General features: G+C 35.3%; 1 protein-coding gene across 2 annotated transcripts in view; it reads right to left on the bottom strand.

Moving 5' to 3' along the window:
- CDH13 (cadherin 13) overlaps nucleotides 1-22,439 on the bottom strand; it is a 1,329,441-nt gene that overhangs the window by 97,708 nt on the left and 1,209,294 nt on the right. For both annotated transcript variants that reach the window (XM_007476128.3, XM_056823341.1), the window contains 2 exons: nucleotides 14,162-14,344; nucleotides 9,400-9,653 (listed from right to left, as the gene is read on the bottom strand). In XM_007476128.3, coding sequence (XP_007476190.1) covers nucleotides 9,400-9,653; nucleotides 14,162-14,344 — 437 coding nt within the window. The remainder of the gene's footprint in view (nucleotides 1-9,399; nucleotides 9,654-14,161; nucleotides 14,345-22,439) is intronic.

The following is a 22,439-nucleotide window of genomic DNA, read 5'->3' as shown; positions in this document are numbered from 1 at the left end:
AAAAGGGTTATTCCCCTCTGGACCAGGGCCTCAAGCATTTTAGTAGGAGTACAGTCTATGAATTGGTTTTGATTCTGAGGTTCTCTTCCTTCTTCTCTTCCTCCTGCCTGGCCTCTGGTCTTTGCTCCACTCTCAAGCCCATAGCAGCCTTCAACATGTCCACCCCAGCCTGAAAGCACCTTCTGTGGGATTTTAAAAGACTGTAAGAAGTATTTGCTTCAAGGATCAGTGAAGTCTCTTTGGAAAACAATGTTATAACATAGAATGGGATCCCTTTGAGACCCAAGGGAAATTTAATTGAAGATATATACTTTCAGTTGAATTCACAGAAAAAGATCCAAATAAATCAACTATAGTAAAATGTGTCTCTAAAATATTTCATCCAAATGTCTATGCATATAGTATTATATTCCTAGATATACTTCAAAAATCACTGGATTCCAACCTATGATGCTGTCTCAATTTTTACATTCATAAAATCTTTACTGGACAAGGTCATTCCCCAAAGTCCAGCAAAGATCTTGTCTGCTCAGCTATAATACTTTTTTTTAAAAGAATTATTAATGGGGCAACTAGACTATCTGGCCATGAGGAAAAAAAAATCTACCTCTCCTCTTCCTTCCTTTCCTCTTAGAATTATTCCATTTATGTTGAAAATGTAATAGGTGCTTGTTATTGCCATCTTTCCTGACTGAAGCTTTCTTTTCTCCCTACCTTCTGACATCAGAAAACACCAATTCCAAAGTAGAGAGGAAGGAGAAGAGACACAGAGTCAGAAAAACTGAGACATACAGAGAGAGAGAGAGACAGAGAGAGAGAGACAGAGAGAGAGACAGAGAGAGAGACAGAGAGAGAGAGACAGAGAGAGAGAGACAGAGAGAGAGACAGAGAGAGAGACAGAGAGAGAGAGACAGAGAGACAGAGAGAGAGACAGAGAGAGAGAGAGACAGAGAGAGAGAGACAGAGAGAGACAGAGAAAGGAGTTCAAAAAGTCCTCTGGCAAAAGGGGAAGAAAAGCCTTCTTGTTGTAGACACTACATCAGTTATGTCCAGCTACTGCTAGGACTAGGAGACCATTGAAAAGTATTTATTTTCAAATTCTCTGAAGACCAAAAGGTCCTTATGTAGGGAAATTTGGGGGTTGGGGGGAAAGGAAAGAGACTGAGACCCAGGCTGAGTTGAAGGTTCTTTCTCATTCTACCTTCCCTTCTGCATCTGCCCCCAAACAGTTCTTGTTTGGGAGCCTTGCTTGAGACTTCTACCTTTAAGATGATGAACACTCAAACTTCTGGAGCCCAAACTGGATTTTTATTTTATGAACAATTCACAGGACCCGACCAAGTTTTCTCAAACAAAAGGCAATTATCTTGCAATGTCATTAAACTCTATCCCACAGCTTTCAAGGATATGTAAATTGACAAAGAAATTTTGCTATACTTAGTCAAAGGGCTGAGATTGATACATTCAAATGAGAAATGTTTTTACCTGGTTAAGGTATCTGGGTATATCACCTTGCTTTTCTTGTTGGATACCTTAAGTGGAGTCAGATAATTGATTTGTTGACACATCTACACACTTAACAGATACATTTAAAATGAGGAAATGTCCTCTAGGTTTGGTGGGCAGAATAAAATTTATCGAGGAAAAAAAAATTACTTAGCAGCAGAGAAACAAGACTGAAAGAAAGTCCAGAATCAAAATTATAAACTGGGGGATGACAGGTGGGTTATTCAGACTCATGCAGATTCAAGTCAGAGAAACCCTATTTTGACGCACCATGAAGCAGTTTGTGATTAATAGTAATTGTGGGTAGAGGGATAATTGATTTTTCTCTGACCTAACAAGACTATCATCATTCACATGGAGGTGCTGTTATCTAGATTTAGGATAATTTTTTCCTCTGTGGAGTACAGAAGGAGAGACAAGGGGAAACCATCTGCTATTGGGTCCTATTTTTTATTTTGTATTCTTTGATGAGATGAGTGAAAGTACAATTAGCACTATTATAAATGGAGAGAGTTCATTTCAAGCTGAATCTGGGACCTGAGGTTCTCTAGGGTTAACTGAAGCGCCAATTGGTTTAATGACTTCCCCCCCAAAAAACCAGAGAGTAACTGAAAGAATATTTGAACCTAGGTTTTATAAGGCCAGAGCTTCTGCTACTCCATCATCCTGCCTCTTAATTCCTTTGCGCTAAAATAAAATTTAGATACTCCTAAGCCATATTTCATCTGTCATTTTTAACTAGCTAAGAATCAAAGTAATAAGTTGAGTTAGGCCAATCTGAAAAGTGTGATGATCAACAATAAGAAACAATAAGAAAATTTTAGCGGCTATATAATTAGTCTCCCCTAATTTCTCTGCTTTATTAGGATGTATCCATTGATGGATACTTTATCATCATACAAAAATACAGCCCAATGAGAAACATCAAAGAACCTTTTGTTCTATACATGACTAGTCTAGACAATAGACCCCTGCTAAATGATAAATCTCTTATCCATACAGTTATTACAGTTGAAAACTTAGTCCTTATTGGATCTGGCTGAGCAATACCAAAATGTTATTATCTAGCATTTCCATCTGACAGAGATGTAGTCCAAGGCAGAATAATGGAGGGCTTTTTGCTCAAGGAATCTACAAAAATGAGACTCAGACTTCTTTGCCCATGATTTGGAAGCTACATGTATTTTATTTATGTAATTTCTCATCTATATGTCTATTTCTGAGACAGTGCTTGGCACCTAATAGGTAATAATAAATGCATGTTTATTTGACATGACTAGGCTATTTGTCTGGAATATATACCTGCAAGTAAAAGTGAAAAACAGTATAAAACTACCTAAAAGGAGCAAAAAGATAGAGATATTATCAGGCACTGGAGAACAAACAATTCTGACAGCTGGACATTGTTTAACTCCTAGTTTTCTAGTTGCTAAGGCAAAGAGGTAACTTCTTTGGAGTTACATAGTACTTATTGACTTATATAAGAATACATCATTGTCATCACCATCATTTTGTAACATCATCATCATCATCATCATCATCATCAGGACCCAAAGGATTTATATCTTTGTATTAGCACCTAGGAAATCAAAAGTCAAATTCAATCCACATGCTGGGATTCTCTAATTTCCTGTGCCTGATAATATCTCTAAATTTGCTCTTTGGGGCTAGTTCTGCTGTTTTTACTTTTACTTATGACCATATATTCTAATTAAATAGCCAATTAACTGTGATAGACAATAACAATAATTGCTCATTGCTATAGTGCTTTTAAGTTTAGAAAATACTCACTTCTCAATAAGCCTGTATGGTCAATAGCATAAATAGAAGCATTATCACCTCTTACCCCACGAAGCCCACTTACCAGATGAGGAAACTCTGGTTCAAGGTTGTGATATGAGCTCCCCAGAAACGTACAGTTGGTAATTTCCAGAGCTAAGCTTTAGTTGTAAATCTCCTGATTCCAAATACAGTACTTTTGAACTGTTACCAGACTGCTTCTTATATGTAAGTGAATCCATCATAAGGAACACACTTTCTCCTTCATATTAATATAAGTAGAAAATTATCTAAGAATCTTTCTGCCATAACCAGTGTAGACAATATTTTTGAATATAGCTATGAAAGATATAGCAAACTGTCTTTATAATGTAAAGTTGTGGCTATAATATCAAAGCCTAGTTTTTAATGAAGATGCTTTAGCTTGGACAACAATGATACTGTGGTCCAAGTATATCATTTTCTGTTTCTAGTATCATCAGCTTTATGTACGCTGCATTCTAGTTCAAACAGGGCCAGTTGTTGATCCCTATACATAACACGCCATCCCTTCTCTCTGTGCCTTTGCTCAAATGTTGCCCCATAGCTGGAATATACTCTCCTCTTCTCCTTACAGAAAGCCTAGATGAAAGCATATCTCGAGTGCCAGATCTTATAGGAGGCTTCCCCTGATTCCCTACCCATTTTCCCTCTCCAACAACTATTACCACTTTTCCTCTTGAAATGAATGACTTTTTACATTGTTTGTAATTATTGCCTTGTCTACATGATATATCTCCCAAGTAGAACTCGATGGTAGAAATTATTTAATTTTGGTCTTAACGTCCCCAGTACCTAGTGGGAAGAGTTAATATTATCCTCAGAGAGGAATTCTAAATCTTCTTGAATATTCACACTTGGTTGATGGCCAAGATCATTATGCCACCTAACACAGAATTTTTGGCCTGAAAAAATTTAAGGACAGATGTTTCTTATTGCCTGCCTGGGCCATAGTAGGAAAACAGTATGGTTTTTGTAGACTCTCTTATGCTTGATGGGCTAACAGGCATATCTAAGCTACAAAATGCACCCCCTCCCAACTACTGAATGAATTCACATGTTTGATGGAGTTAGTGTAAAGTTGGATTTTGTCTGCCAAACACAATGATTTCAGTTACTGTATCATTGCTGGCAAGCTACTCTGAGAACAATTAGCCAACAGGATCAGATGCTATTGAGATCCATTCCTGGCTCATGATACAATTATCAGCACAGATGAGAGTACTTGTCATATTCCTGTCTGCAAGAGCAAAAAGGAATGTATCCAATTAATTAATGAACCCCACCCATTTTTCTTAAATACAAATTTAAAAAGGAGTCAGGGTAGAGTTCTGTTTTACATAAAAAATTAGAATTTTATTTGTTGTAAAGTGGTCCCTGCTACTCTGTTTTTAGTAATAATATGATATATATATATATACATACATACATATATATATGAAATAAGATCATTGAATGTTCCAATTAAACTCAAATTATTATTATAATAATATCTAATATATACACAACACTTTTAAGGTTTGCAAAGCACATACATTATCTCACTCAATGGAAATGACATTTTATAGAGGAAGAAACCGAGGATGAAAGAGATAATGATTGTACAACTCTTAAAGTGCCTGAGTCAGTTTCAAATCCAGGTCTTCCTGACCACAAATCTAAAACTCTACCCACTTTGCCACCCAGCTGCCAGATAATTACTTTTATTGATGGAATAAAATAAAGAAACAATCAACAGTAGAATCATTTTACTCAAACTCTGGATACTCTTTATATAAAATGTTAGATTGAGAGACACAAGCCTGAAATTTGACACGAAGGAAGTTTAGTTTAGAGGGATGTCCCAGGTATGCTTATCTATATATTCTGTGGGAAATGTTATTATTGTTGTGGTTCAGTTGTTTCAGTCACATCTGACTCTTGATGACTTTATTTGGGATTCTCTTGTCAAGTCTCTGGAGTGATTTGCCATTTCCTTCTCCAGTTCATTTTACAGATGAGGAAACTGAGGCAAGAAGAGTTAACTGAATTGCCCAGGGTCATACAGCTATTGTCTGAAGTCAAATTTGAATTTAGGAAGATAAGTCTTCTTGACTTTAGGTCTGTCACACTGTCACCTGGATTACCCCCCTAGGGACATAGAGGCTTCCATACTTAAAAACTGGGTCAACTATTTACTCTGATTCCATAATAAGGATAATTTACCAGTTGAGTAAACAGTTTGGTAAAGATTGGGAACCTTCACCCAAAGCAAGAACAAATAAAGCTCCTGTCTCCTTCCACTCAAGTCTTTGTTAATCTTCTTGACCTGGTATTGGTAACAGTGCTCTCCTTTTATTATTGAAATTACTTTGTATATGAAAATGCAGCATGGTGTAGTAGATAAAGAACTCATTTCAGCAACAAATCTATTGGGTTCAAGTCCCATTTCTGACATCATTGTGTGTCTCTGGGCAAATCACATAGCTTCTAGGTTCTCTGGAGAAACTCTCCAAGGCTATAGTTTGCTGAGAATGTTATTAGTTTTTGTCATTCATGAGGATTTCCCTAAGTCAGAGGATCTCAAGCTGTGATCTTGATACTCCTGGGAGTCCCTGAAACTGTTTCAGGGTATCTGTGAGGTCAAAAATTCTTTTCATAATAATTCTAAGATAGTTTAATGTGAATATGATAAATGTCAATAGTTATAATCCACATAAACAAGCTACTTGCAGGTATCTGCAGTACATTTTAAGAGTGTAAATGGATCTATCAACCAAAAAACTTGAGAATCACTGCCCTAAACTTATAAAATCACAAGTCTGATAGAAAAAAAAAGGTTATTTTTTTATTTACTTATCTGTGCATACACTGAATACTTCCAATGGAACACAACTTCCAAAATGGCAAGCACTGTCTTATTTTCTGCCTTTGTATTCCAGGTCCTTCTACTTAACAGGATCTAAAACTACATTTGTTTAATTGAAATGAGATTTTCTCCTGGGATGTTTTGCAGCTTTATATGATGAATCAAATATTTTAAAATCATTAAAGTACTGGCTCCAAGTTATGAATAGTCACATGTCCTATAAAATTCTCTCTGTAGAACTACAAATGTTGAATTCAGTTGCTTTTTTCTAGATGTGAAGGTTCTTTGGGAAATGGAGGCTAAAGGAACATTTTAATTGGCTCTTAATTGGCTAAACAGTGAACACCACTTAAGAAACAAATTAGTGTTCTCAATGATCTTTTTCTAAAATCCATTATGCACCAAGTGTTTTCCCAAAAGAATATTGTTTTTTTTTTCAAAGAATTTCTCAAGGTAATTGATTACATTTCTGTACAAGGATCAGAATCATGATTATTAGACAGTTTTCCCTTCAGCCACAAGATTTCTCATGTGCAGTTTTCAGTCTCATGAGATATTACTTCCCAGTTCAAGATCAAAGGTTGCAAATGATAATTGAACTTGTTCCCACAACCACAGCACAACTTGCCAATAATATAGTCTGCCTTTTACAGACCTTCCTACTAGTTTCCAAGGAGAGTATGGGGACTTTAGGAAGTCCTAGGTTGAGTTCAATGGGTTCAAGGGTTCCACTACCATGCTGACCTACATCATGAGGCCCATAGTGTTACCCATTCTTCAGTGAAAATAAGTGACAGTAATGCATTAACGAGTTTCTCTAAGGAACCAGAGTAAGTGAACAAAAACATACAGACTTTCTGTTTTGGTTTGTTTGATTTTTTAACCTAAGAAATTGATCAGTAAAAATACATACTTAACAAAGGCTGATTAGTAAATATCAGAGATCTTAAATATGCCAGAAAAACAAGCCATTTCTCTCACTTTTACTAGATTTTCTACTGTAAAAACTTTAACCTCTAAGATTATATACTCCACCAGAAATATGAAGCTCTTTCATTTTTTAATGCCCCTATACCATAATCCAATTTCTTATCTGTCTGCTAACCTAGGACCATTCTTCTCGACACAAATTATTTAGCATATCAGCAACATTTTACTCCATTTTATTCTCCCTGAAGAAGAGCCACCTATTTCAACCCCTACTTTAGCAGCACAAAATTACATTAAAACTTCCCTGAAGACATCTGAAAATTGTAGACTAGATGATATTCCTTTGAGCTAGAGGTCTCTCCACAGAGGCACTTAAGTAAAACATTCCTGCTGATATTTAAATGGTGCATTTCCTTTCCCAGGTTCTGTGTAAAAGAAGATTACTATTTCAGATTCACATTGTTATAGGATTTATGCATTCTTTTCTAACTTTACCCTGCCGATCAAAAATTCAGAAAGTTTTGTTGTAAAATAGATTCATTTGGGGGATTGGAAAATAACTCTCTTTTCCATTTGTATTCTTCCATATAAAGGACAGAGAAGTATAAAACTATGATGATTTAGATATATTACATTCTCAGAAGTCTTGCAGCATATATCTTTGTGTATATTTGAATATGTGCATATACACGTATGTATATATATATGTATATATATATTTGTACACATGTACAGGTACATATATCTTTTGGAAAGCAAATTTGTTATCAAGCAAAGGATTTGAGGATTAAAGTCAATCAGCTAGCATTTAGTAAGCACCTACTATGTGCCAGACATTATACTAAATGTGAGAGAAAAGTAAAAGACAGTCTCTGTTCTCAAGGACCTCATAAGAACCAATATGCACACTGTGTGCACACCAGATATATATACAGAATAAATCCGAAATAATCAACATAGAGGAAGCACTTGGTAAAAGCTTCTTGCAAAAGGTGAAATTTTAATTGATACATAAAGAACTAGAGAAATTAGGAGGTAGAGATGAAGAAAGAGAGGGTTTTAGGCATGAGGGCCAGCGAGTAGAAATGCCTGGAGTCGGGACATTGAGAGTCTTGTGTAAAGAAAGGCAGAGTCTACACGCCTGGAGCAAGTTATACTTTAAAAGGCAACTAGTTGATTTTTTCATATATGATCCTAATTTATAGACACATACTAACATAGACACATACATATTTTGAAAGGAAAGTTTGGTTTTTATGTATGTATACACACATATAACCTTCATGTAGAAGAGATTCATCATAGCATACTGGCTATTGAGGTCTGGTCTCAGAGTCAGGAAGATTTGGTACCAAGTCCTATTTCTAAGATACAGGAGATATGTGACCATAGCCAAGTGACGTATCATCTCTGTGCCTCAGTTTTCATAAACTATAAAGTACAGTAAGGCAAAATGAGTGGCCTCTCAGCTTCCTCCAATTCTAAATCGCTGATCCTATGAACCTCTCAGAGTCCTAGAAGTTATTGATCTATATCAATGGAGAGGGTTTCTGCATCAGGAGTTTCTTACCTGAGCAAAATCACAGATTTTCCTATATACACGTATATGTAGAGACATGTGCATATCCATAAATACACATATCTCACATGGAATATTTCTCCTTTTGGAGCTTAAAATTCTGAAGCATTAATCATTGCCTGGTCAATACTACTGTGACAATAATTACTTTATGAGCATCATATGTAATCTGAGAATCTGGACTAGAAGTTCTGGAATCTCCATCTCTTTCCCTCTCCCACTCCTACACACCTTTATCAGTCTATAAAAATACTTAATACAATTTTGGGGGGGGGGGCAGTGACTAACTCTACACACTTCTCACAGAATTCCAAACTCAGATTCACAAGGTCCTCAGAAGTCCTTTAGTCCAACCACTACCTACCTGAACAAGCACCCTGGACACAATTCCACAGCATCCAAAGCTGACCTTTTACTCATCCCTTGACAGTTCTACATTGTACTACAACCTCACCTTGCCTCTCTGGCTTCTTATACTCCAGGTTTGCCTTATTGCTTAGCCTCATGAGAAACAGAGCTGTTATCTCTCAGCTAACTAATAGAGTTCTTAGCTCCATCACCTCAAAACTTTTTTTCATTTTGATGAATTCCTGTGCCGTCTCCAGGTCTCTAACAAGTTTAATTTAATGCTATATTGCACCTGACAACCAGCTTCTACAGACAGAGCAGACATTTACACTTCCCTTTCCAGGTTTAGATTGGATAATAATATACTCACCTAATGGTCTGATGCTGCAAGGAATCAGGATCTGTGGCATTTACTGTCAACAGCATGCTGCCAATAGTGATGTTCTCACGCTTGGTCACTGTCATGGGGTCAGGGTGGAAAACTGGGCCTTCATTTACATCCGAGACAGTTATCTGGACTGTGGCTGTAGAGCTGGGGCCATATGCTACATCAGGAACCAATGGGTCTTCATTTTCTACTTTGATCAGTAGTGTGTGAAATGCTGAAATCTCATAATCCAAAGGCTGAAAAACATGCAGAGAATCATCTCAGGATAGAAACATATACATATGTATGGGAAGATGTGGGCATTTAGAGAAGAGGTACCGCAATTTAAAGATGCGCAGATTTATTTTCCCATTAAAGGTGAAGCATATCACTCACATCCCAACTGCAACACCAATAAAATGGTAAATATTGGAAGCATTTCTAAACAATGGTAATGATAAAACTAAGAATTCATTTTTAAAGCTACCCATTCATCTTCCTAGTTGTATAAGAATCTAAATTGTCGCCTGGGTTTAAAGATAATAGCCACCATAAAGTGTATGAACAAAGACAATGGGCTCTCCAGAAATTATACCTCCCACATTTCTAACACATCAATCATGTCAAGCTTAGAATTTTCCAACAGCTAGAGGAAAGGTATTCCCATATGCTGCTAAAAACAAGCACTATCAAGGAAAGTTGGCTTCAAAGGGCTGAGAACATTTTTCTCAATGAATCATGATGTTATTCTGGAAAGCTAGATTAAAGAAGCCTAATTCCTGGAAAGTTCCTTCAAAAGTAAAAGGCTTTAAGCAAGGGCCTGGTGCTATACTGTCTGCCTGTTGTGTGAGGACAAGTCTTTCTAAGTATGTAAGGACTTATCATCATGTTATCCCCATTTAACAAGAATGTTGGCATTAGCCACTCTAAGAACACGTAGAAAACTGTAATCTGTATTAACAGAGTGAGTAACCACACTGATGAAATTATGGATCCTTGAAGTGAAGTCAAATAAACCATTAAATCCTTATCTGTAATTGGTTTATGAGCTCAGAAGAGGCATATAACCCAAGGAAGTCAATAAGAATGTAATATTGATGATGCCCTTTTGTTTAGTATTTTTTCAACTAACCATTAGAAGTTGACAAACACATTTTGGTAAAAATAAGAATTGTCTACTTCTGGCCTCTTAAATTTTCATTAGATTAATCATTTAAGCAATTTTATATTAGATAAATGCAAAGCTACAGACAAGAAGTGCTCTCTTCCCTTGCTTAGGTAGTCTGGCCAATATTCCTTTTGATCAGTATGGCAACCCACACATCCTGGTTCCCTCTTGCTGCATCACTTGTTTTAAAAATAAGTTCTGTGTACCATTCATTGTGCTCCTCCAAGTGTATTTTGTAAAGACAAATTTCTAGAGTACAGAATGAAAGTAATGATCATCTCTTAGTAACCTTAGTAACACCACAGCAGTATTGTGCTCAGATCTCAGTTATGTTTTAGGAAGAATATAGTCAAACTCAAAGATCATTTTGAAAGGAGAGATGGGAAAGATGAGGGGGGAACATCTATCTCAAACATTGTATGGCCTATGTGGGGAAAAAAAAGGAATTAGGCTTCTTTTATTGGAGGTTTTCAAACAGAGGATGGAAACCACTTATTAGCAGGATAATGAGGTTAATGTCTACTCAAATAATTTGGACTAAATGAACTCCAATAGGTGGCACAGTAGAAAGAGCACATGGCCTGGAGTAAGGGAGACCTGGGTTCAAATCCAGTCTCAGATACTTAATAGCTGTGTGGCCCTGGACAAGTCACTTAATCCTGCTTACTTCCTTTTCTTCATATGTAAAATAAGCTAGAGAAAAAAGATGGTGAACCACCCCAATATCTTTGCTAAGAAAATCCAAAATGGAGTCATAAAGAATTGGACACAATTGAAAATGCCTCAAGAACTAGAACAAAATGGATACTAAATGTGATCTAACTTTGAGATTTTGTAATTCAATGATCAGCTTGACACTCTCAATTCTGTAATATAGGTTTTATTTTTAAAAATCAGAAATGAATAAAGAACAGTGCTAAGTCCTTATAATTTGAATCAGATTTGAGAATAAATATGTATTTTTACTAAAGAATATAACTATTCTAATGTTTGCATTTTACCATTAAGGAATATAATTTTTTACAATGGGGCTGGGAGGTAACAATCAGAAAAATCTCCTAGAAGTTGGTTTTTAGATTGAATGTAGACATAAGTATAGGTTTATGTGTATGGCCATGTATGCGTATATGTGTGTACATTTATATGTGTGTATTGTGCTATGAGGCAGTGTGGTATAATGGAGATAGAACTGTTCTCAATATCAGGAAGACCTGATGAAATCATAATTGCAAAGATCTGTTAAAACAAATAAAAAGCTATAAAAGGTCTCCCTAAAGTCTTAGTACATTTTTAAGCTTTAAAAGTAGCGTAAAACTACACTAAGACTTTTAAACCACCTCAAAAGTTATATCATCCAATGGCCAAATATAAACATTAAAAATAGGGTGTTTTTTAAAGTTTTAGTAACTAAGACTTTAGGGATACTCATCTTGAACTACTTTCATCTTCAAAGTTCTTACCCATACTGAAAGTTATTTTGATTTAGGAATCTTTCCCTGGCTATTAGTGTCTTGTGTTGAGCCCATGTTATTTGAGCCTTAAGCCATTGTTCTTTCTATTATACTACATTGCTGTCTTAAGATAAACTAAATACACTTCAATAGTAATTTAGGTTAGCTTAAAAAACAGATAAACAAAGAAATCATCACCGTTCTTGCAGAATAATCTTTCAAAGGAGGTTATAGATCTTCTGTTACAAGCCAAGCATTTGTTAAAACACTGGAGATACAAAGAAAGGCAAAAGACAGTCCCCCATCTCAAGTTACTCCAGGTCTTAGGGAGAGTTAGGTGGGGATAGGGTATGGATGAGATAAATTGGGGATGGTCTTAAAGGAAAGACTTGAAATTTATGATTCTTGCTGAAGAAAGGACTTTAACTGAAGTTTGAAGGAAGCTGAAGTATTTTAGGGATGGATATAGGAAAGAGATGGAGAGAGACAGAGAAAGAGAGAGACAGAGAAAGATAAAGAGACAGAAGAGAGACAGAAGGAGGCAGAGAAACAGAGAGAGAGAAACAAAAAGAGAGAGAGAGAGAGAGAGAAAGAGAGAGAGAGAGAGAGAGAGAGAAAGAGAGAGAGAGAGAGAAAAAGAGAGAGAGAGAGAGAGATAGTTCAATATGGAAGATATCATCTACTGAAAACTTTCAAGATCAGGAGATGGAAATGGAGTGTCATGTGGGAGGAATGAAAGAAAGCCAGTAGTTTCGGTGGATACAATAATATGTGTAGGGGAGTAAGATTGGAAAGTTAGGGAGGGCTTAGATTACAAAAGGCTTTAAAAGTCAGGCAGAAGATTTTATACTTACTGTGGAATTTATTGAAGGGTGGCAGAGAAGGAAAGTGATATGAATAAACCACTGCCTTAGAAAGACCAATTTAGCAGCTAAGTGGAGGATAGGTAGGAGTAGGAGATAGATTTTAAGTAGAAATACTAACAAGCAGGCTATTGCAGTGGTCTAGGCATGAGGTGATGATGGCCTCCACCAAGGTGGCTTCAGTGTCAGAGGGAAGATGATCTTGCCACAAAGATGCTATCTCATTTATTCCATGCAACTTCCCTAGAAGAGTTATTTTGGTGAATTTATCTCATAATCTATATTCCATTAAAACCTAGGGGCTAACCTAGCTCATTTGACTTTTCTAGCAAAAGGTTTTATTGTAAGGTTGGTGAAAACAGAACTGCTGACTGTTCAAAATATACTCATATCTTTTCCTAAGATTTGTGCAGAAGGGAAACATTTTGTAAGAGACCATTGAAAGATTCAGTATTCAATTCAAGTAAGTAAGGGAACCCAGCTTTGTAATAAACTAAATCTTCAGAAGAAATTATTTCAAATTACATTTTAAGCTATCTGTATTTACTTTTTCAGATGAGAGAACTTGGGTTCAGGGTTCATGAGGTGAAAGATGGTATCTAGTCTTCTAAGTGCTCCGGAGGCAAACAGGAATGCTTCCTGCTGATGGCCTTTGTATATATTAATTATATTCTATATACTTCATGCTAAATTGCTTTCAATGTCATAAATGTTTTAGTGTGCATGTTTTGTCAGAACTGGATTCAAATTTAATATTCTGTAAACCACAGTATGAAAGAGACCTTAGAAATCATCTAGCTCGATACCCTTATTTTACATACTAGTTTGAGTTCCCTAGAGAACAACTGAAATTTAAGTGCCCAAAGTTATTGTTGTTCAGTTATTCAGTCCTGTCCAACTCTTCCTAGACCCTGTGGACCACACTGTCCATGGGTTTTTTTCTTGATAAAGGTAATGGAGTAATTTACTATCTCTCTCTTGAATGAATTAAGGCAAATAGAATTTAAGTGACTTCTCCAGGGTTACACAACTAGTCGGTACATGATGTCAGATTTGAACTCAGGTCTTCCTGATTCCAGGCCTGCCATTCTAAGGACTGAGCCATCTTATTACCTTCTACCCCAAGTTATAAAAGTATTAAAAGGCAAAACCAGGTTGCAAATCCAGGTTCTCCGCCTCTAAATGCTTTGCCCTTTCCTCTAAACCACTATGCCTTTCCAATCTATTTTAGGTTTCCTTCAACTACCACTAAAAAATTAAAGGACAAGTAGTTTCAGTCTTACTTTGACAACAGAAAGCATTCCCTCGTTGGTTTGGGGATTCGTATGTATTTCAAAACTTTGCCCTGGATTTCCATTGATGATAGTGTAGACTGCTCTCCAGGCTGCAGTAGTAGGGTCATCCTTATCTTCGACTGTTAAATTGACAATCACTCCCACAACTCCTTCATTGACAGTGGCATGAAACTAAAACAAAACAGAAAGTATTTGTTACCACATTGAATGAACAGACTTCCCCAAGGACATTTTTATTATTTGGAAGGAAAGGTATAGTTTTAGTAACCCTATGTTTTGCAGGTCATAATTAGCATGATTTTTTATTGCTCTATTTCATTACTTGAGAGCATAAAGTATTGTTTTAGCACTTACCCATGACACATTACAGGTGAATAATAATGTGTTTGCAAATATTTCATAAACAGGTTATATCAATAAGCTAAGAAGAAGGAAAAATAGCTGGGAATTTCAATTAACATGAAAGTGAATCTAGGGACGCTATGGAGATGTCAAAAAGACTGTTTGTTGAAAGAGAAGTAATTTGAGAAATGAGGTTTAAAAAGCCACGGTTGATTAATTGACTTGCAAATCATTAATCATAAACCTTAATCTTGATGCCTTGAGATGAAAAAGGGGAAAACTAATTTGTCTATCACTTCTCAGAGGAATCTGTGTAATTTGTTTCTTTTTTCATAAAGAGTATATTATAAAAATTTCTTAGCATGTGTCTGCAAGATGGGAGACAACTAGGTTGAAGAAGAATGAAAAAGGAAGCCATGATTCAAGCAGAATGTCTTTGGGACATAATTGCATGAGTGAATTTTCCATTCGGCTAGTTAATATCTGTTGTGACAATTTCTACTCAATTCAGGACTTGCATGGAGCTCCTGTCTAAAGTCAGGGACTCTTGACCCTTTCCTTAATTACTATTCTGGTCTTTGTCCACCAGTCCTATTCATGTAATGCTCACATTAAATTCTTGTGCATATCATCCTATAAATCATGTTATGTTCTAGTTTTATATGATATTGCTCTTTCCTGGTTCTTCTACCCATATGACCAATCTTTAGTCTCTTTTGCTCAATCTTTATCCAGGCCACACCTCCTAAATATGGGTACTTAACAAAATTCTGTCCTGGGTCCTTTTTTCTCCCTCTTTATTTCACTTTGTGATCTCAACATCTCCCACAGAATCAATTTTCATCTCTGTTCTGATGATTCTCAAAATTGACCTGTCCATCCCTAACCTCTTTGCTTACCTCCAGTTTTTTTATATCTAAATGACTATTGGAAATTAAAAAAAAAATGAACTATAGACATGTTAAAATTAACATAAGCCCCCAAAACTTCTAATTTCCTCCTAAATCCTCCCTTCTCCAAATCTTTATTGTTGAGAGTACAATAATCTTCTCAGTTACTTAGTCACCTGAGATCTAGAAAACATGTTAGACTACTTACTCTCTTTCATCCTTCCCATATCCTATATGTTCCTTTGGTCTATCAAGTCTATGTTCACAAAATTCCTTTCATATGTCCCAGCTTCAACTGTGTTATTACTACTGCAATGATGGTACACATTCTCATCAACTCATCCATTGATGTTTACAAATTTTATAGTTGGGCTCCCTGGTTCAAGTCTTTCCCATTGCAGTCCATTCTCCACTTAGCTATCAATGATCTTCCTAAAGCAAAGATTTTACCAAGTTACCCTTATTTTTTCACAAACTCTAATGACTCTCCATTACCTCTAATTCATACATAAATTTCTTTGGTTGCCTTTCAAAGCCCTTTAGAATCTCGTCCCTTCTGCTTTTTCAGTCTCCCTTCCAGAGATCCTATGATTCAGCAATATAGATTTCTTTCTGTTCCTCAAATAATACACTCCATTTTCTGACTCAGTGCATTTTCATTAGCAATGCATTATACCTAGAATTATCTATCACCTCATCTTTGCCACCTGGTTTCCCTGCATTTATACCAGTTTCACCTATTCTTATATAAGAAGTCTTTCCCTGGATTATTTAATTTTTTTGAAAACATCACAAATTCTTCCTATATATTTCTTATTTTTACTTAGTGGTTTATATATTGTCTCTCCCATTAAAGCATAAGCTCCTTGGGGTTGGGGGTAGAGTATATGTATGTCTTTCTTTGGAACCTCAACTCTTAGCATAATGCTGGTACCCAAGTGCTTGATAAATGCTTTTTAACTTGACTCAACTTGATCAAACCTTTTCAACCATATTTTGGAACATAGGTATTGATGACAACAGTGAAAACAACAACAAGATATGACATCCATTCAGTTCATCAGATAAGAAAATTACAGGCTGAGTGACATAACTTTATTTGGTTAAAGAGGGACTGTATTTTATACATCTGTGAAATGTTTCTTCCCAAAGATAAAACTAACAACTCATATGTTTACAGGTTCTAGAAATCTAATTAGAAGAAATATGTGTTCTCTCTGTATTTCTTCCAATGCAATAAACTTGGAAATGTTTTAATTATGTAGACATGTTCACTCTTAACCAAGTTATTTCAGTTCAGTGGATCTCACAGACCAACTAAGATCAAAGCATTGAGTTAAGGGATAGAAAGGGTGGAGTGTAAAGAACAGCTAATCATCCATATTCTTAAAGATCTTATACTGTCATGGGGGTTGGAGGAATGAAATTATGCAAACAACTATAATAATAGGAAGGATATAAGAATGTGATAGAGATAGATATTTTTTTCCTGAACTAAATTTAGTTTCTAATCCCTAGACCTTATGCTATGTATGTATATATTTAAATACACATTAATATAGGATTGTACTTATGTGTATATGTTTTCCCCATGTGTATGTATGCATATATATTAATATATATGTATGTATATGTGTGTGTGTTTGTGTGTGTATCTTAAGAGAGATGAAGAAGTATTTCCATGGGAGTGAGAAGTTATCATGGTGGTGGTGGTGTTTTAAGGCTAAAGACCAAATCCAGTTAATAAAATCAAAGAAATATTTATAAAGGATACAGAATTATAGATGATCCTTGAAAAAAGGATTTCAACAGATGATGCAGCAAAAGGGCCTTCAAAACAAAATATACAATAGGAGACATGGTATAGGAACACATAATCTGGGGAAGAAACTCCACTTTGACTAGATTAAGGCATATAAAAATTAAAGCAGTAAGAGATGAGTCTGGAAAGATATTTTAGAATAAATTATGGAGGACATTACAGATTCAGTTATATAAGAGGAACCATATTTAGAAGGAAATATGCTACTAAAAGATTTGAACAAGACCATTGCATGGCAAAAACAAAGAACAACAAAAAATAAGTTAAAAAATTTCTAGTGCATTGGATAAATTAGATTACTATGTGGCAAAATGGATAGTCTCAGAAACCAACTAACTGTGACCCTGGACAAGCTACTTAGAATATGTTGGCCTGAAATTTCACATCTGTAAAAATAAATGATAATAGTATCTATATCACATGGTTATCATGAGGATCAAATGAGATTTTGGCACTCATATATCTATCTAATTATCTATCTAACTATCTGTCCATCCATCCATCCATATATCCAACCATCCATCTATCCAACCATCCATCTATCCATCCAATCATCTATCTATCTATCTATCTGAAACACTTTGTAAACTTCAAAATGCTCCATAAAGGCCAGCATGCACAAATATTATTCAATATAAAAGGTTTGTAAAAAAATATGAAGGAGATGAAGGAGAAAGTCTCATAAGGTTACATTCTCCACTGACAGAGTAGTTACTATATTTTTAATATTATGGATTATGGATACTGGAGTATGAGGACATACTTGGAACTGTTTTATCTGAAGACAACAAGGTGGCCCAGTGAATGAAAAATTGCACCTAAAGCCCAGGGTTGTTGTAAGGATGAAATGAGATAATATTTATACAACACTTAGCACTACATATAGCACAAGATACGCACTTAATAAAGACTTCCTTTTTCCTTCTTTCCTTCCTTCATCTAGTAGCATATGTAGTATAAATTATAAGGGAAAACAATTAGGAATGAAGTGCACAACTGAAATGCTATAGTCACATAAGAAATCATAAAGACCTAAGCTAGTATGTGGACAGCAGATGGAAAGAATGGGATTATTAAGAGGGTTCAATCAACATAATTATGTAACTAAATATATGTTAAAATGGTAAAAAGAGATGGAAGAGGAAAAGATGACATGGAGATTTCTATTCTTGGTTACCAGGAATCCATTGGTACTGTTCCTCCCAGAAAGGATTGATGTGGACAGTGATGTGATTGATTTGCAACATGGTGACTTTGGAGATCCAATATGATATCTCAGTTTAGATATGCAACAAGCATGAGGTAAGGAAGCAACTAATAGTAAAGTAAAGAGTAATAATTCTGGGATGAGGAGGGGAGTTTTATAGAAATAAAGGAATAATTATCCAGAATAAGATAGCATTTAATGACATGGAATGACTTCAGGAAGGATGAACTTATATGAGAATATAACTGAGGTTATATTCTATAACCTCAGTGATGTGAATACTCTCTCTAACAGTAAGGTCATACATACATGTACATGTCTTTTTTATCTCATTAGATTCTTGTGCATATCATTCTATAAATCATCTATACTGAGAGCTCCCCTTATGTGCGAGTAATCTTCCTTTAGACATCCTGACATGTGAATACCAGTAAAGCATGAGGACTTCCCATCAGTTATCTTTTGTTTACCATTCATTCCACAGATTGATTACAATCTTTGTTAGGGCCATTATCTAATTCATGCATAAGCTACAAAACCAGTTTCTTGCCTGTTACCCATTTAGAAGCTTAATGTTGCTTAATTAAACTCACTTATTATATTGTTTCAATTCAACATGTTAACTTGACTATGTAATTCAAAAACGAAAGACAAAAATATGTTCGATTAAGAATAAATGACAACACTTCACATTTCTATGGTAACTTCTACTCCATAATTTCAAAACACTGAATAAACACTTCTACCACACAACCACTTGAGGAAACATTTGCTATAATTTACTTTTTCCAATTGGCAAAAATCAAACTACAAAGAATTAAAGTGTTTTTTCTTCCTACTACTATGTTTGACAGCTCAAATGCTAGAATCAAAAATGAGACTTCTAAAATTCCATTGATTGTTAGGTTGTCATTCTGTAGTCATTCTGAGATCCCTTCATATCAACTGACCCTAGAAGCTTTTATTCTCCCTACTATAATGTGAATTCGTAGCTACCATGGTCAGTAACAAAGATGAGATATAGGATTGCCTGGTTAATCACAGAATAAAAGGAGACTTTTATAAGATTTACTATATATATACATATATGTATGTATGTATGTATACATTCAGCAACCATACTTTTGTTCTCAGGTTATTTTAAAAATGGTTCATCAGGATGGTGAGGTCTCAAGTTTAAGGAACAGAAGAACTGACACAAGATAAGTTAAATAGATCAGACTGATGAAAGATTTATTTAGCTTTCATGACCTACATCTCTGGGATTCTTAGGAAAGGCATTTCAGGGTCTTCTCATTCATTTTTGTGAAATTATACAGGATGGTGAGGAAACTGAAATTAAATCAATAATGAACATGGCATCTGAATGTAAAAATAAAAAAAGGAAAGAAAAAAAGAGTCTTGTAAACCTCAGTTCTACTCATGAAAAAAACATGCAGGGAAAAGTCATCAGTAAATTAATTTGCAAATATCTTCTAGAAAACTTGGTTTCATGAACAACACATCTTTTCAGAACAAATCAAGTCTGCTTCCGTGACAGCATAATAAGCATAATAGATCAAGGAGGAAATGATGGGTGTAATCTATATTAGGCTTTTATTCTTTTCTATGCAAAATTCTCATCTATAATTTTAGGAAACATATTCTAGATTAGGGCAAGATGATTAATAAGATTGTGAAGTAAAACTTGAAAGGAAATGTTGAAAGTGTTGGAATTGTTGTGCCTCAGATATAAATAGTGGGAGGGTTATTAAATGATTCTGTATATGTGGAGGACAAAATAAAGGGAGAAAACCTATAGCTTGAATGAGACAGAAATGAGAAATTCTTAACAGAACACCTATTCTCTGAAGCAAGATTTTTAAAAATGGGTAGTTTCCTATCACTCTCAAGGATTGCTTTAGTTCTTGATGTCTTGCAGTTAGTTGGCCTTTATGATCTTTCATGACCTTTCTTATTTCTATGACTGCATTATTCAATAAGAAAGACCTGGAGGACATTGAGAGTAGTTTTGGGGAGAAAATCTGCTAGTTAATATTTTCTTGTTTTATCGAGTTTTGCCTAGGTAGGTTTGTTTCAATCTGTTCACCTTCATTAAGACTATTCTGAAGTGAAGCAGACTGTGGAATGAGAACACAGAAACAACTAAAGTTAAACCAGCTCAAGGAATGGCAAATCAATGTGAGAAAACGTGCCCAATTGATAATTGCTTTCTAAGATTCATTAAAATTCTGTACAAGATGATTCCCCATCAAGAGAAACCAATTAAAACTCCAGCTCAGTTTTTATTAATCAGAGAAGCATTTGGATTGAAGGTATTGCATGTTTTTGTGGTTCTATTTGTTTTCTCCTCTAGATTCTATGGGGAGAGAAGTTGATGAGATGAACAGGTTCACACGAATCTCTGTTATGTGTGTAACTAAATTAGAAAAGAGACAATGTGTACTAGATTGTCAGTGAATCAAAAATCATCTCATAGTTCTGTTCTGTCCTTGTGTATGTTTCTTTGAGAGCCAGTATCTAAAAGCTATTAGATAATGATATTTTAGGAAAATATTCATCTTGTTTTTTACTCTTCTGGTTCTACGTAAGAAAACTACACTTTCCAAAATCCCCGGAAGGTAAGAGTATTTTTTTTTAAGCATTGAGGGGAAAGCTACTGTTTTTCCCATTTGGATCAAAGAAAGACATTCTTGTTCTATGGTAGCATGTATTAACTTTGATCTACTCCTCTAAATATGGGAACTCCTTCTGGGAACTCTGTACTTTTATCTCATTATCTGGTGAATATGTAGCTCTTGATGAAGTCAACAGCTTATCTCTATCTCCCAGATGTCAAATCATGATATTTATAGTTGAAGCTACTTGTTTAATATATAGGAAATAATCAAATATAAAATTTCTTTCTCTTTCTTTAATCATAAACTTTATAGGGAGGAGGAAAAAACCCAAAGTTTGAAAAAGGCTCAAAAAACCATCTATATCTCAATAGGTATCCTCTCTGCAATATCTGTGACAAAAATCAGTCTGCGTATTAATGAAACAAAAAAAAAGCATAAAGTTTAGGGATAGAAAAAGGCTTGTGTGGGTATGAGTGTTGATTTTATAAATGCATATTGTCCAACTTCTCCTTATTAGTATGCCTCTTTTCCCTGAGAAACAGTGACATGACTCTTTCCTGTTGCTCCTTCTCCCTTTTAAGTTACCTCTTCTGGATATTCTTTCCTGGATGCTCACCATCTATGTTCTACTCTCTAATCATTGTTGCCACAGCTGGAAAACCTGGGTCCTCTTCTTTTCTCAAACCTGGGTCTTCTTTTCTCTCTCTAGATGATATTCTCAGTCCTTAAAGCTTTAATTATCTAACCATATGTAAATAATTAAGAGAATTATATTCTTGGCCCTCCTCTCTCTCCCATGTTCCAGTCCTGTGTCACCAAATGCTGAATGGACATTTCCATATTACATAGGCATATCAAATTTAACATATCTCCAAAAGAATTCAGCATCTCTTTCCCCAAATTCACTTACCTTATGATTATATTTCTTCTTAGTACACCACCACCTTTGCAGTCACCTAATCATATTCTCCTCAGCCTCCATATATAATCAGTCACTTTATATTCTTGGCAATTCTATATCCTCAACATTTACTGCTACCATTTCCTTCTCTCTACTCTTACCACAGCTATCATAATTCAGGTTCTGCTCACTTCTCACCTGGATTATTGCAATAGCCTCCTAATTGGTTGCCTTAGAATTAATTGACAACCTCTCTCTGTAAAATGTTGCTTTGTTTTACTGAGTGGAATACTTTTTTTTGTAATCAATACATAATAAGTATAGAGGGAATTCAATAAACATTAAGCTTCTATTATATGCCAGACACTATTCTATGTAAACCCTGTGAGCATTTCTGAGTTTATCTTGCAGAATGATGAGTTTCTAGAGATCATTGAGTTCAGGAAAGTAGCTTAGTGGGAGATGAGGTGGAATATAAGAAGG

Source organism: Monodelphis domestica, chromosome 1, assembly GCF_027887165.1.
Source record: "Monodelphis domestica isolate mMonDom1 chromosome 1, mMonDom1.pri, whole genome shotgun sequence".
NCBI classification, from domain to species: domain Eukaryota; kingdom Metazoa; phylum Chordata; class Mammalia; order Didelphimorphia; family Didelphidae; genus Monodelphis; species Monodelphis domestica.
This window is presented reverse-complemented; position numbering and strand designations above follow the sequence as displayed.